The 16,193-nt window shown below is 33.0% G+C and overlaps 1 protein-coding gene across 1 annotated transcript in view; it reads left to right on the forward strand.

Moving 5' to 3' along the window:
• Window positions 1-10,130: 10,130 nt before the first annotated feature.
• Window positions 10,131-16,193, forward strand: part of LOC135743807 (uncharacterized) — a 112,841-nt gene continuing 106,778 nt past the window's right edge. Inside the window, exons 1-3 of the mRNA XM_065261670.1 lie at window positions 10,131-10,304; window positions 11,349-11,540; window positions 13,200-15,314. Of these exons, the coding sequence (XP_065117742.1) occupies window positions 11,465-11,540; window positions 13,200-14,677 (1,554 nt within the window). The 5' untranslated portion in view covers window positions 10,131-10,304; window positions 11,349-11,464 and the 3' untranslated portion in view covers window positions 14,678-15,314. Of the gene's footprint in view, window positions 10,305-11,348; window positions 11,541-13,199 lie in introns of the transcript that reaches the window.

Consider the following 16,193-nt stretch of genomic DNA (forward strand, 5'->3'; position numbering starts at 1 on the left):
GTCTTCAGTAACTTAACTTAAATACAAATGTTAAATAATATTACAGTATTTTAATATTTTATTGTAAAGTACTAAAGAGAGTTGTTTCAATAGAGCTAAGGCAATAAATAAAGAAATTTACTTCACTTCTCAGGCCATTCAGGTAACGTTTTGTATGTTTTTCAGATCTGTTAATGAGCATATGCATTTTAAGAAATATACATGCTCCATTTTTCCATACAGTTGTTTAAAATAGCAGATGGATAATTGCTGTTGTTCAGAGGTGTATACTACTTAAGTATTTTAGTTACATTTTCCAAGCATCTGGGCCCGGTTGCATAAAGCACCTTAAGGGTAAATTCCCCTTAACTACTGTAAGAGAATAATTAAAGTGTTTTGCATATAATCCCTTAAATGGTTCTCTTAGGTAAAGGTAATCGTAAAGTGTTTCATGACAGCAACCCCGGTTTGTTGTTATAAAATACTATTGTTGCCATGGAGACGCAACAGAAAAAACTTAAGGGTTTTTCTGCAACACCCTTAATTTTAAGGGAAACATAAGGGTGAACTTAAGTGAAAATTACACTTAAGGTGCTTTATGCAACCGGGCCCTGTGCTGTATCAGAGTGTTTGTCTTGGGAAAAAATGTACTTTACTTAAAAGCATAGAATTATACTGTGTATATCTTTTATATTGCATATTAAAATTTATTTAATACCTAATTACATAAAAATTGTGTACTTTTACTTTCTTGAGTAAAAAGTACGAAAGTACTAGTACGAAAGTACTTTTTACTTAAGTAAAAGTAAAAAAAAAATACTAGATGTTTAATATACGTAAATATTAAATATAAACAAAAAACTTGAAATTATGATAATATGAGTTGGAATGCATGCTTTCCAAAGAAAAACACTAATAAAATATGAATACTTGAACATGTACTTTTATGTAAAAAGTAAAAATACTTTAGTAGTATACAATCTAACAGGATCATAACTTGTAGACATAAGAATTACTGTTAGAAATGTACTTTGTTTTTCCATTTTAAAATTGTCGGACAAGACATGCGATTTGTAATACCCAAATTATGTTTGCCCACAAATAGAAAACACAACTGTAAAGACAACTTGCAATTGGTTTAAACACTGGTGGACAGTAACAAAGTAAATTTACGAGTACTGTACTTACACTTTTTTAAAGTATTAATGGCCAGATAATCCAAATTTGTAAACTGGATGAAGTTGTGTGAGAAGTTTTTCAAAGGAAATCATGAAAGATGCACATCAGCTTAGGTAAAACCAAAGTTTTCAGTACTTGGCACTTGTAATGCACCGAAATGAAAATTCTGGGCCGAAAACCAAAAATGTAGAATTCACTTTGCTGAAAAACTGAACTGAAGCCGAAAATTACTTCTTTTAAAACTTTAAAATGTGAAATTATACATACACACATTTGAATTTAATGAATCTGAATTCTAAAACACAGAATGGCAGTGTATGGGGCTATATTCTGCAGCTGCATGTAAATTATTTTTTACTTGCATTTTAAATCAACTAAGCAATATGATAGGCATGTGAGAGGGCTGCATGTCATCGTGCACCAAACGACTCCAAATAAAAAACACAGACTTACGATGGGCTCCAGTTTTGTTAATTTAATTTCATATTAATTTGTTTACTACAGGTCTAATGGGAATGACAGAGGAAGGTCAACAACAAAATAAGATGGAGAATGAACAACAGCACCACCATTTCATAAATCAAGAAAAGTGCTCACAGACTGATGAGGATTCACCTGAAGAAAGAACAAAAGACAAAATCTCTTTTGCATGCAATCTTTATGGTGAGACTCTTTCACAAAAAGGACATTTAAATGTTCTTTTTGTGAAAGAAATGCAAAACACCTATACTCAATGTGAAAATATTTTCACAAGTAAAAGCCACCCTGAGGATCATTTAGTAAATCACACTGGTGAGAAAACCTTTGCGTGCCCTCAGTGTGACAAGACTTACAAACTAAAAGGAGATCTTAAGAAACATTTAACAATTCACACAGATGAAGGGCCCTTCACTTGCCCAAAATGTCGAAAGATCTACAGACAAAAAAGACATCTTGAGAAACATTTATTAAGTCACACTGGTGAAAGGACCTTTGCTTGCCCTCAGTGTGATAAGTGTTTTGAACGAAAAAGAAATCTTACTGTCCACTTAAAGACTCACACTGGAGAAAAGCCATACAGCTGCCCTCAGTGTGATAAGTGTTTTAATCGACAAAAAACTCTTAATATTCATATGAAGACTCACTCTACTGAAAGGCCACACGCCTGTCCTCATTGTGGAAAGACCTTCAGACAAAAAAGGCACCTTAGGGATCATTTAGTGATTCACACCGGTGAGAAGACCTTCACCTGCCCTCAGTGTCATAAGTGTTTTTTACGAAAAAGACATCTTTATGTTCACTTAAAGACTCACACTGAAGAAAGGCCCTTCACATGCCCTCATTGTGTAAAGACCTACAGAAATACTAGGGACCTTAAGGATCATTTATTTACTCACAGTGTTGAGAAGCCCTTCATATGCCCTCAGTGTGATAAGCGTTTTCAACTAAAAAATAGTCTTAATGTTCACTTAAAGACTCACACTGAAGAAAGGCCATACGCCTGTCCTCATTGTGAAAAGACTTACAGATATACTAGGCACCTTAAGGAACATTTAGTGATTCACACTGGTGAGTGGCCCTTCATCTGCTCTCAGTGTGATAAGCGTTTTCAACGAAAAAATAGTCTTAATGTTCACTTAAAGACTCACACTGAAGAAAATACAAACACATGTGAAACATCCAAGAAACAACATAAAATAAGTCTTACTGCCCACAAGCCTTTCTCTTGCCCTCAATGTGGAAAAAAATTTACAAACAGAAGAAGCCTCAATGTTCACATGAGGAGTCACAGTGGTGATGGGACTTACACCTGTCCTCAATGTGGAAAGAGTTTCACAACAAAAACAAATCTTGTAAATCACATACGAATTCACACTGGAGAGAAACCTTTCAGGTGCCCTCAGTGTGACAAGAGCTTTACACAACGTGGACATCTTCAGTATCACATACGACTTCATACTGGAGAGAAGCCTTACTCATGCCATCTGTGTGATAAGAGTTACACACATTCACAACGTCTCAAAAATCATCTGCTGTCTGACCATACTGGAGAAAACCCCTAAAAGTGTTCACATTGTGGAAAGAGTTTTATTGAGTCTGTGACGCTGATCAAACACAAGTGACTGTATACTGGAGAGAAGCTGCACCGCTGTCATTCATGTTGGAGAAGTTTCAGACGATCACAGAGAAAAGCGCTGTCTGTAAAGAGTGAACAAAGATCAACTTCAGTCTTCAGGTCCAAGCACATGATGTGAAATGAAGATAAACCTCACGATTGAATTACTCCAAATATATATATTTTTTAATTCGCTGAAATTTGATAGCTAAACATACAGTTGCTCTGGAGGTCTTAACTAGATTTAGATACTTCTCAGTTATCCCTTATATTAGGTCCTGGGTCAATTTGACTCTTTTAAGCTGTTGGAAAAACCAGTTAAGCTGTGATTTTTATTTTTTATTTTGTGACTTTTTCTCATTTATGGCCATGAACATGCAACCTTGCCTTGCCTTGCAAAGTTACGATTTGCAGATTTTTTGAAGCGTGCACAAATAATTTTTCAACCATGTTGATGTTCGCAGATCAATTTGACCCACATTTGTTTTTTGTTTCAAAACAACTGTACAGTTCCAAATTAAATATATGTTTTCAGTGTATATTTCTATATTTGGTGTTTTATTATCCTGAAATGGGGTAAAAATGCTTCTCCTCACTCTTTTTAGTACTGGAAAAGACTTTTTACAGGCACAGATTGTAAAAGTGAGCAATCATTTCTATTTACAATGTATATGAAATACCACTTAAGTTGTTTTTTCTTCCAGACATGTTTTCACTTTTTCTCATTTAGGGCCATGAACATGCATGCAGAGTTGTGCAAAAAAGTGTTGGTTTTTTTCACACAAATATGAAATTACGATTTTTATGTTTGTAGGTCAATTTGACCAATATTTTTTGTTCCAAGGCACCTGTATAGACACAAATTAAATAAATGTATGTTGATGTTTTACCACCCTGGAAAGGAAAAGTGATTCTTACTATTTTCAGTACTGATAAAGACTTCTTCAGACACAGAAAAGTAAAAGTGAGCTATCATTTCTATTTTCAATGTATATGAAATACTTCGTAAAGCAGATTAATTCCCACAAAAAAACAGGTGATGCCAGTTGTGCCCCACAAAACATGACACCAAAACAAGCACAATTTGTTAAAAATGCAAGTAGGCAAAAAGCATGCTTGATGTGTCACATCATATTAACAGTGATTTCTTGTTCAATGAGCCTCAAGAACAAAAGGTGAGTCCGTTCAGGAAAATAAAAGCTTAATTTCATTTCAAAGCTATGTTAAATTGTTTATTTGGGATGTTTTAAACATACGTATGTTATTAAAAACATGGGTAACACTTTACAATAAGGTTCATTAGTTAACAATAGTTAACTTCATTAGTTAACATGAATTCATAATTAAGTGCACTTATACAGCATTTATTATTTATTGTTAATGTTAATTTTAACAATTACTAATACTTTATTAAAATCGTATTACCGTTAGTTATTGCATTGCAAACTAACATGAACAAACAATTAAAAGCTTTATTTCTATTAACTAACATTAACAAAGATGAATAAAAAATGTAACAAATGTATTGCTCATGGTTTGTTAATGTTAGTTAATACATTTACTAATGTTAAATAATAAACCTTATTGTAGAGTGTTACCAAAATATGTTGAGTAAAATTGTTAAATGTTAAACATTGCAACTGTTCATTTTCAACATTTGTTAAAATAAACATGTTCAAAAATATGGTTAAATGCATTTTTAAAAGTTATACTTGTGTTTGTAATGAGTGATAAATACTGATACTAAAATGGTTCGGTTCATACCTAATTCCTTCCTGTTTTTCATAATGTAATATTTAGGGAATTACATTGAATCCAATTAGGGTCATATATCTATAGTCTACATGTGTGCCCTGGCTCTTATGAGTTATTTGTTCATAATTCAGTCTGCATTAGTTGTTATGTTTTGCTTTAAGTCCATACAGCAAACAAAGAATAAACTTGATGTTTTGCAATGTTTAAAGATATACTTTATTTTACCATTTTTGATTTAGTTTTCATAAACAATTTTTAATTTATTTTGTTTTGTAAACTGCATGCGTAATTGAATGCACTTTTATTAACTGAGTCTATATTGTAATTAACCTTAAATATATACATTTTACAGATACATTCATGATTTATATATTTTGCTGGTGTAGAAGATGATATTTCAATAATTTACTTGCATTTCACTAAAATCGATCGTAGATTTAATAAAGGGACTTTTAGTTTGTCTCTTGGAGCCTGTCGTGCAGTGACGTCATAAGAGTTGCGCTCGCTGCAGCTCGTCTGTCGGTTAGAAGAAGATTAAGGCGTTTGTGTGAGGTAAATAAAACGATACAAAATATTTTTAAATTACTTTTTTAAAGAACGGAGCTCCAGCAACTTAAATACAAATGTTAAATGATATTACAGTATTGTTATACTTTATTGTAAAGTACTGAGAGTTGTTTCACTAGACAAAAGAGATTAACTTCACTTTTCAAGCCATTGAGGTCTGTATGTTTTTCAGACTTGTTTATTAGCTTTACATGAATTTTAAGAAATATGCATGCTCCTCTTTTCCATATTTCCATAGACATCGAAAATATAGATACCAACTTAGTTTTTTTCCATTTAAAAATTGTCACACATTGTATGTTTGTGTAAACAGACATGCGATTTTTAATTGTATTATCCAAAATGTTATGCCCACAAATAGAAAACACAACTATAAAGACAACTTGCAACTGGTTTTAAAATGAATGTAATTCTGCCTGTGAAAACCTAAAAATCAGGAGCATCAAACTTTGATTTCACATTGATTTCAATCTTTGACCTGATCTTGCTCAGTCAGTATTAAAGATATCAAAGTTATATTTTCACAGAATCTTCTTTACATTATTTTATGCAAAAAATGTATGTAGAACTCACAAAAAATGATTAATAAAATGCACAAAAGACAAAAATGACATACGGAAAGAAATATTAAGACTTATAAGGCAATGTTCCCTTTATAAATCACAGATCACCTGGAAGTGTGTGTAAATGAATCATTCTCAGATCCCTCCCTGCAAGCCCACTCTCCCATTAAGTTTTTTTTTTATAGATCACAACCTTTGCGTGGGAATGTTTTGTTCATACGCACGCTTTATAAATTAGACTGGGTCAAACGTTTGGTGTATTGATTGAATTATTAAATTATAATTTTGGTCATTTGTATATCTTCACAGGTAGATGCTGAAGAACCAATCTTAAATGACACAATTTCAGTGAAGTCACTATCACACCAGTTCATCTATAAATACTGTGAAGAAGTCAAACAAGCAGCTGCTGTCACAACACATTCAACTACTCTACTATTCTGATCCACTGTTGTAATGATGGAGTGTGTTAAAGAGGAGACTGATCCTGATTCATTCACAATAACACCTCAACATACTCAACAACAAAGAGGTTTGTGTCTAATCTCAATGACTGAGAAAGAGCATAAAAGCTGTTCAATATTATAATGAGGAATTTGACTTAAAATGATTATAAAATAGAAAGACCGTCATCTACATTTGATGGAGTTGAAATAACAAAATAGAATTTTAATAGACCAACCATCACAATAATCTTTATTTTACATTTTGAGATTAAATTGAGGATTGATTTTTGTTAATTTCATGTAATTTGTTAGTTTTAGGTCTAATAAAAGTGAAAGAGGAAGTTCAAAGACAAAATGAAGTGGAGGATAAAGATGAGCACAACAATTTTATAAGTGAAGAAAATTGCTCACAGACTGAAGAGAATTCACCTGAAGAAAGAGAAGACATAATCTCATTTGCATGCCATCATAATGGTGAGAGTTTTTCACAGAAAGAACATTCAAATGTTGACATAAACACTAACACAGGAGAAATGCAATACACCTGTCCTCAATGTAAAAAGACTTGCACAAGTAAAAGCCAGCTTGAGGAACATATAGTAAGTCACACTTGTGAGAGGACCTTTGCATGTCCTCAGTGTGATAAGTGTTTTAAACGACAAAGAAATCTTGATGTTCACATACAGACTCACTCTACTGAAAGACCATACAGCTGCCCTCAATGTGGAAAGACGTACAGACGTAAAGACCACCTTAAGGAACATTTAATAAGTCACATAGAAAAGAGGCCCTTCGCTCTCCCTCAGTGTGATAAACACTTTAGTTTACAACAAGGAAATCTTGATTTTTACATAAAGACTGGCACTGAAGAAATGCCATATGCCTGTATTCATTGTGGAAAGACTTACACATATAAACCGTACCTGAAGAAACATATATTAACTCATACAAAGGAGACGAAGTTTGCATGCCAACAGTGTGACAAGTGTTTTAAACGACAAAGAAACCTTAATGCTCACATAAAGACTCACACTGAGGAAAGACCATACGCCTGTCCTGATTGTGAAAAGACTTACAAATGTAAAGGGGATCTTAAGAAACATTTAATAATTCACACAGATGAGGGGCCCTTCATTTGCTCTCAGTGCGGTAAGAGTTTTGAACGACAAAGAAATCTTAATGTTCACATAAAGACTCACTCTTCTGAAAGGCCATACAGCTGTCCTCAATGTGGAAAGACGTACAGACGTAGAGGACACCTTAAGGAACATTTAGTTACTCACACTGGTGAGAGGACCTTCACCTGCCCTCACTGTGATAAGGGTTTTTTACGAAAAAGAAATCTTAATGTACACTTAAAGACTCATACTGGAGAAAAGAGTCCCTAAAGGAACATAAAATAAGTCACACTGAGTTTAACACAAAGAGAAACCCTTAATGCTCCCATAAGGAGTCACAGTGGTTTGTTGGATGAGTTTCACATCAAAAACATGTTTAAAGAGATTGAAACTTAAGCGAGACTTGATACGAATCTAAGTCGTAGATGAAACAATGAATCGTCATTATTGTCTATTGCAAGAGTAATAAAAATCTATTTGATGCAAAACTTATCAGAAAAGTAATTTTCTCATGAAAATGATGTTTCCTCAAACAATTTTTTTTTTTTTGAAATTCTATTTTATATATATATATATATATATATATATATATATATATATATATATTTGACACAAGGTAGGACTACCATTAGTTATTTAGCAATATACATGATCTAAGTACTAAAACATAAAGATAAGGTTTTTGATTTTTTGATTTGTTTCCTCTGTATGTATTTTGCAATATACATGATATAAGTCAAGTTTGTTTAACTTGTTTATTTTATTTTATTTTATTTTACTTGTTGATATGTTTTAGTATTGTTACCATATGTAAACAAAGCCAAGCTAATATAAAAAATATGTAATAAATAAATATTACAATTGAAACTGTTAATAGTACGTGCTTTGATGGGCACCTTACAGACTCTGTGCGGGCACAATGTTGGAGACCGCTGCTCTAAGTACTAAAACATTAAGATAATGTTTTTTTATTTTTCTATTTGTTTCCTCTGTATACTTGATAAATCTTGCTTGTATATTGTATATCAAGTGGTTTCCAAACTTTTTCAACCCAACAGTAATCTCCAGACCCACCATTTTTACAAATAAAAATATAGGGGAAAACACAAACATGTTTGTTTGCTTTTTTTGTAGTTTTTGAATGTTTAATTGGAATTAAATATTAAAATACTTTATGGTAGGGCTGCACGATTATGGCAAAAATCATAATTGTTTAGGCTTTTGAATTTGCACTGATTTAAAATGATATTTTTTAAAAATACAATGAATGGCAAGACTGTAGAGAACAGTGCACTATTGCAGACTTATATACTACTGAGTATTTAATTATATTGATATAGTTAGTCGTGATCTAAAGTGGGCCGGTCTAAGGCATGACACTCCGGGGCTGAAAATTAATCCAAATCCAAAAGCACTAATTCAAAATAAGTGTTCGGAGTGTCATGTGTGTTGCTTGCATTTTCAAAATATGTGTTTGTTGCGTCATGTGAGCCATGTGCATCACGTGTTTTGTCAAAATAAGTGCCTGCTGCACACGTGTCAAAACCGTTTTTGATAAAAGAGACGCGCACGTTCACAAAATACACGCAAGACACTCCCTTAACAGTAAACTTTGATTACACATGAGATTATGCGAGTAACTGGCAAACGTGAGCTTCTCTTTTATCATTAACCCTTTAGGTGCATCTGCAGTAGGCACTTATTTTGACAAAACACGTGATGCACAATCTCTCAACGCGCAGAACACATATTTTGATAAAAGGAACCACACACACGACGGGCTACATACATGTTGTGACGAACTTCGCATCGACGAGCACCCTCGAAAAAAGAAGTCACCGACTCACCGACCGCCACTGGGTCTGAGTCTAAAATGACAAAATAATTCCAATTAAAACAGTAAATGGTCATGATTTTATTTGAAAGATCTAACAAAATTCTACCGTCTGTTAAAAGTTCATTAAAATATCTGATGAAATGAGAAAATTACAAGCAAAAACATGTGAATAAGCAGCATTTTCAGTTACACACCTTCCATTGGCATCCATATATAACTTTTCCTCTGATTTCTAATATTAAAAATATCATAACTTTCTCAATCCTCAACAGATTTTTACATTTCAGGAATCTTTGTAAATGGGAATGTCTGCTCTGTCTAGTCATATGATAATTTTGAGCTTTAAGGTTTTTGAAAATTTTGTCATCATACCTAGTGTAATCATTTGATAAGTGTGGTATATTTAACCTTGAATATATTTATTTTACCCAAACATTCATGATTTGTATGTTTTCTTTGGGGTGGAACATGATATTTCATTAATTTACTTCAATTTCATGAATATTGAACATGATTGAATAACGGGACTTTTATGTTGCCTATTGAACCCTGTCGAGGAGTGACGTCATAACAGTTGCGCTGCAGCTCCTCTGTCGGTTGAGGGGAGATTGAGGTGTTTGTGTGAGGTTAATAAAACGATACAAAAAAGTATATGTTATTTTTTTTAAGAAAGATACTCCAGAAACTGAGATTTGTTCCCACAAGGGTCAACATTTATAGAAAGCAAGAAACAAAGAAATTTGCTTCACTTTTCAAACCATTCAGGTATGTTTGTTTTTTTTAGATTTGTTAATGAGCTTAATATGAATTTTAAGAAATGCATGCCCCTCTTTTACAGATCTTTAACATAGCAGATGGATAATTGATGATGTAAGTAAAATTGAATATGGTCAAACAGAGAAAACTGCATTTTGTCATTATTCAAAAGCTACATGCAGATCTAGTTAATGATTATTTTGCCCAAAATAAAAATTTCTGTCACTGTTTAACTTCATGTTGGGGTTGGAAGCTGTAGTACTAAATGGAAATCCAATTGAATTTGTCAGTAATTTTAAGTATTTGGGGACATATATTTATGCCCAACTTAATTTTTTAGAAAATACTGATAGCATCTGCAAGAAGGCTCACCAGAGGTTACATTTAATTAGGAGGTTGAATCACTTTGGTGTGAGCAAGATTATACTTGAAATGGTTTATAAAAATTTTGTGGAAAGTATTTTGGTTTTTAATATGACATCATGGTATGGCAACCTGAGTTGTGAGTAAAGCTAGACTTTCCAAGATTGTGATTGAGGCAAGCAAGATAATTGTCAAGACACAGAGACACTTGAATGATCTTTATCATGGAAAAAGTAAGGAAAAGGCCTTAAAGATAGTAGGGGATGTTTCTCATCCTCTACATAGCAAGTTTCAACTGATGCCGTCGGGAAGACGTTATAGGCAACCACGAGTAATTAGGAAGGTTTACCAATTATCCTTTGTGCCAAATGCTGTCAAGATTTTAAATGGTAATGATTGATGTGTACTTTGTTTTTTATTCTCCCTTCTTATTGTACTTTTTGTGTTGTTGTATTGATGTATGTGAAGCCAGAGACAAATTTCCACTACGTGGACAATAAAATAAAGTAAAGTAAAGTATGTTTTTTTTAAACGTAATATTTTGTGCAAGAGATTTTCAGATCTCCTGTTTCTATTCCTAGCTTGTTCTGTCAAACTACACAGACTTTTTATATCTCATTTGGTGTATTGATTAAATTGTTAATTTATAATTTTTGTCATTTGTATATCTTCACATGTCTTTTCCTGTAGATGCTGAAGTGAAGTCACTATCACACCAGTTCATCTATAAATACTGTGAAGAAGTCAAACAAGCAGCTGCTGTCACAACACATTCAACTACTCTACTATTCTGATCCACTGTTGTAATGATGGAGTGTGTTAAAGAGGAGACTGATCCTGAATCATTCACAATAACACCTGAACATACTCAACAACAAAGAGGTTTGTGTCTCCCATACAGCAAAAAAAATCAAAATATTAAAAAATGGCCAAATAATATATGCTGAAATATATTTTGGAATATGTTTACATATATATATATATATATATATATATATATATATATATATATATATATTTGCCCTTCTTTGTATATTTTGAAATATATTTTAAAATTAAATACATTTTAAAACAATTAATATTTAGCCCTCCATATATTTGAATCCAAGGAAATATATTCATGTAGCATTGGAAGAAAAACTTTGTTACGAAGGTTAAAATTAAATATATTATTAACTTCAAAAATATACTTTATATAATTAATTTGTATTTAGCATATATTTAAAATATATTTAGTAAAAAAAGGCATTTTTGCCATATGGGATTTAAAATTAGAAATGTATTTGCTTGCATTTAAAAAATATTTTGAAATATATGTTGATATATGAAGGTTAAAGCTAAATATATTTCCAAATTTAAAAATATATTTAACTGAGCATAACATTCTACAAAATGTATATAGCATATATTTAAAATATATTTTGGCCAGAGAAATTTATTTTTTGCCTTGTGGGTAAAGCCCTGTTTACACACAGACTACAGAAAATGTATCCGGGATTTACATTCACTCTAGAGGTGGGAATCAATTGGGACCTTGCAATACAATACAAGACTTGCGATATAGATCGTGTCACGTTGGGATGATGCTTGGTATATTGCTTGATAAAACATCTCAATATCTGCTTAACTGTGAAAACAAAATGCCCTGTGGTACGTTTCCCGAAAACATCGTTAGCCAACTACTGACGTAAGATTTGTCATTACTGACAAAGTTCAACGATTTTGTGTTTCCCGAAACCATAGTTCAAACGAACATTCGCAGGCTGCATCGCAAACTTGTGTGGTTTGAACGACAGCTCTTCACCTGTCGTTGGAAGCATCGTTCCTTGTTATTATAATATGTAGACTTTCATGCTTTTGAACAAAATAAGCAAAAAACATGTAGTACAATGTATATCCAACATTCTAAATATATAAAAATTTTATTCGACGTCTTTAAGTTTGTAAACAGAATTAAAGCGCTGCAGTTGAAAACTGCGCATGTGCACAATCCTACAAGCTTTAAGACCCTGGGGAATCCCTGGAGGAGTTACGTAAAAGGGAACTTGCACATGAATGAAATATAATTCATAAACTACAGATAACTTAATCAAGATAAAAAATCAGTCTTCCAATGAAATATGTTATTTACAGTAATAATCCGACATCAAAGGTGCAGTGTGTACATTTTAGCGGCATCTAGAGGTGAGGTTGCAAATTGCAACCAACGGCTTGGTCCACGGCTCACCCCTTGCTACGGTAGCTGCCACTGGACAAACATGTCATCAGGAGACAACTTAGTAAAAAAATTGTCCGTTAAGAGCTTCTGTAGAAAAATGGCAGCACAAAATGGCGACTTCCATATAAGGGGACCCTCGGTGTATGTAGATAAAAAGGTCTCGTTCTAAGGTAATAAACACAAAACGGTTCATTATGAAAGGTCTTTATACCCCCTGATAATATAGTTTTGTATATTATTTTGCATTTCTGTCAAAAGATCTTTCTAAAAATTACACACTGCACTTTTAAATCGATTTTGTATTGTTAATTTGTTCATTTTAGGCCTAAAAAGATCAAAAGAGGACAGTCAACAACAAAATGAAGTGGAGGATGAACATCAGCACCACAATTCTTTCAGTTGCTCACAGACTGATGAGGATTCACCTCAAGAAAGAGCAAAAACCAAAATCTCTTTTGCATGCCATCTTTATGGTGAGACTTTTTCACAAAAAGGACATTTAAATGTTGAATTAAAGACTCACACAGAAGTTATGCTATACACCTGTCCTCAGTGTGATAAGACTTGCACAAGTAAAGGCAATCTTAAGGATCATTTATTAAGTCACACTGGTGAGAGGACCTTTGCATGCCCTCAATGTGGTAAATGTTTTAAAAGACAAAGAAATCTTAATGTTCACATAAAGACTCACACTGGAGAAAGGCCCTACAGCTGCCCTCAATGTGATAAGTGTTTTTCACAAATAGGAAATCTTAATGTTCACATAAAGGCTCACACCGGAGAAAGGCCATACGCTTGTCCTCATTGTGCAAAGACTTATATACGTAATGGAGATCTTAAGCAACATTTAATAATTCACACAGATGAGGGGCCCTTCACTTGCCCTCAGTGTGATAAGACTTTTTCACAAAAAAGAAATCTTGCTGTTCACATAAAGTCTCATACTGAGGAAAGTCTATATACCTGCCCTCAATGTGGAAAGACTTACAAATGGAAAGGGGATCTTAAGAAACATTTAATATTTCACATAGATGAGGGGCCCTTCACTTGCCTTCAGTGTGGTAAGAGTTTTAAACAACAACGAAATCTTAATGTTCACATAATGACTCACACTGGAGAAAGGCCCTTCATCTGCCCGCAATGTGGAAAGACTTACAGACGTAAAGACCACCTTACAGAACATATAGTGACTCACAGAGATAAGAAGCCCTTCACCTGCCCTCAGTGCTATAAGGGTTTTTCACGGAAAATACATCTTAATGATCACATACAGACTCATAATGGAGAAAGGCCATACGCATGTCCTCAGTGTGATAAGGGTTTTATACGAAAAAGTATACTTAATTTTCACTTGAAGACTCACACTAGAGAAAAGACAAAGACATACACCTGTTCTCTGTGTGGAAAGACATACACATGTAAAGAGTCCCTGAAAGAACATAAAAGAAGTCACACTGACCACAAACCTTTCTCTTGTCCTCAATGTGGAAAGAGCTTTAGACAAAAAGGAAACTTTAATATTCACATGAGGAGTCACAGTGGTGATGGGCATTACACCTGTCCTCATTGTGTAAAAAGATTCACAAGAAAAGCACATTTGGAGAATCACATACGAGTTCACACTGGAGAGAAACCTTTCAGGTGCCCGCAGTGTGATAAGAGTTTTACACAACGTGGAAATCTTCAGTGTCACATACGAATTCATACAGGTGAGAAGCCTTACTCGTGCCATCTGTGTGATAAGAGTTACGCACAGGCAGAAGGTCTCAAAAAGCATCTGCTATCTAACCATTCTGTATAAAACCCCTAAACGTGACACTGATCAAACACAAGTGACTGTATACTGGAGATAAGCTGCACCGCTGTCATTCATGTTGAAGAAGTTTCAGACGATCACACAGCTGCAGACTCACAGAGAAAAGCGCCGTCTGTAAAGAGGGAACAAAGATCCAAACACATGATGTGAAATGAAGATAAACCTCACGATTGAATTACTCCAAAATATATGAATTTTAATAGATTAAATGAAGTGGTGAAATTTGTTATTTCTTGTATCTAACTTGTAGAGCATTATGTTAGCAGAGCAAACAATCATGGGTTCGATCCCAGGAACACACATTTTTAATCAAATGTATAGCTTAATATATGTTTTCCAAATGCATTCAGTCTTTCATCTGTTTATTGTGTTATTATTAAAGTGATTGCAGTTAAAACTACCTTCCTCATCCTCCTTCATCTGTACCACACCAAAACCGTGACACTTATTGAGTTATTTGTTCATAAATCAGTCTGCACCTGTCATGTTTGTTTTTAGGTCCATCCAGCAAACAATGAAAAAAGATGACGTTTTGCAATATTTCGAGATATATTTTATTTCCCTTTTTGTGATATAGTATTCATAAAGTGTAATTTATTTATTTTGTTATGTAAACTTTAAGATGCACTGTTATTCTTTGCCAGAGTATATATTGTAATCGTTTGACAAATGTGGGATATTTAACCTTGAATATATTTTTTTAACACATACATTCATGATTTTATATTTTCTTTGGCGTAGAAGATGATAGTTCATTAATATCCTTGCATTTCACTAATATTCAACATAAATCCAATAAAGGGACTTTTTTATTTTTTATTTTATGTTTATAAAAGAGAAACAAAAAATATTACAACAAAATGGCATTTAACATGCACAATCAACTTGAAACGGCCATTAACTTCATAATATAACAGGGGCTTGACACAAAACAAATACTTGTAAATAAAAATGACGTTAAATACATGAACACCTGACTCAATAATAAGAAAATATATGCACAGGCTTGAATTAGGGGTGTAAATAATACAGAAAATGTGCAGAATTCGTACAGACTCAAGCAAAATAACAACAAAATAAGAACATAAAGCAATATGAAGGTAAAAAATATGTTATTTTTAAATTGATATAGTCAACATTTACACAATCAAGTATGGGATAACAACGAAGATTATTGTGTCTCCCAGTTGTATGCACATTTAGATAAAATCATAAAAAGAAAATTACCCAATAAAAGGAATAGGTACATAATCAGAAGGAAAGTATTTATAAATGTATAAATGCCACAGGTGGATGGAATATTTTTTGATAGATATTTTAGGGATAATAAGTAATTTTTGCACTCATTTTTAAAACAATTTAAATAAGGGATATGGTTGCTCCACTTACATTTATGTATATGGTATTTACACAACATAATAATAATAAAAATAATAAAAAATAATTCCATCAAGCCCCTTTTTTTATACATCCACATACACCAAAAAAGAAATTCGTTAAA

This window comes from Paramisgurnus dabryanus, chromosome 2 (genome assembly GCF_030506205.2).
Source record: "Paramisgurnus dabryanus chromosome 2, PD_genome_1.1, whole genome shotgun sequence".
NCBI lineage: Eukaryota > Metazoa > Chordata > Actinopteri > Cypriniformes > Cobitidae > Paramisgurnus > Paramisgurnus dabryanus.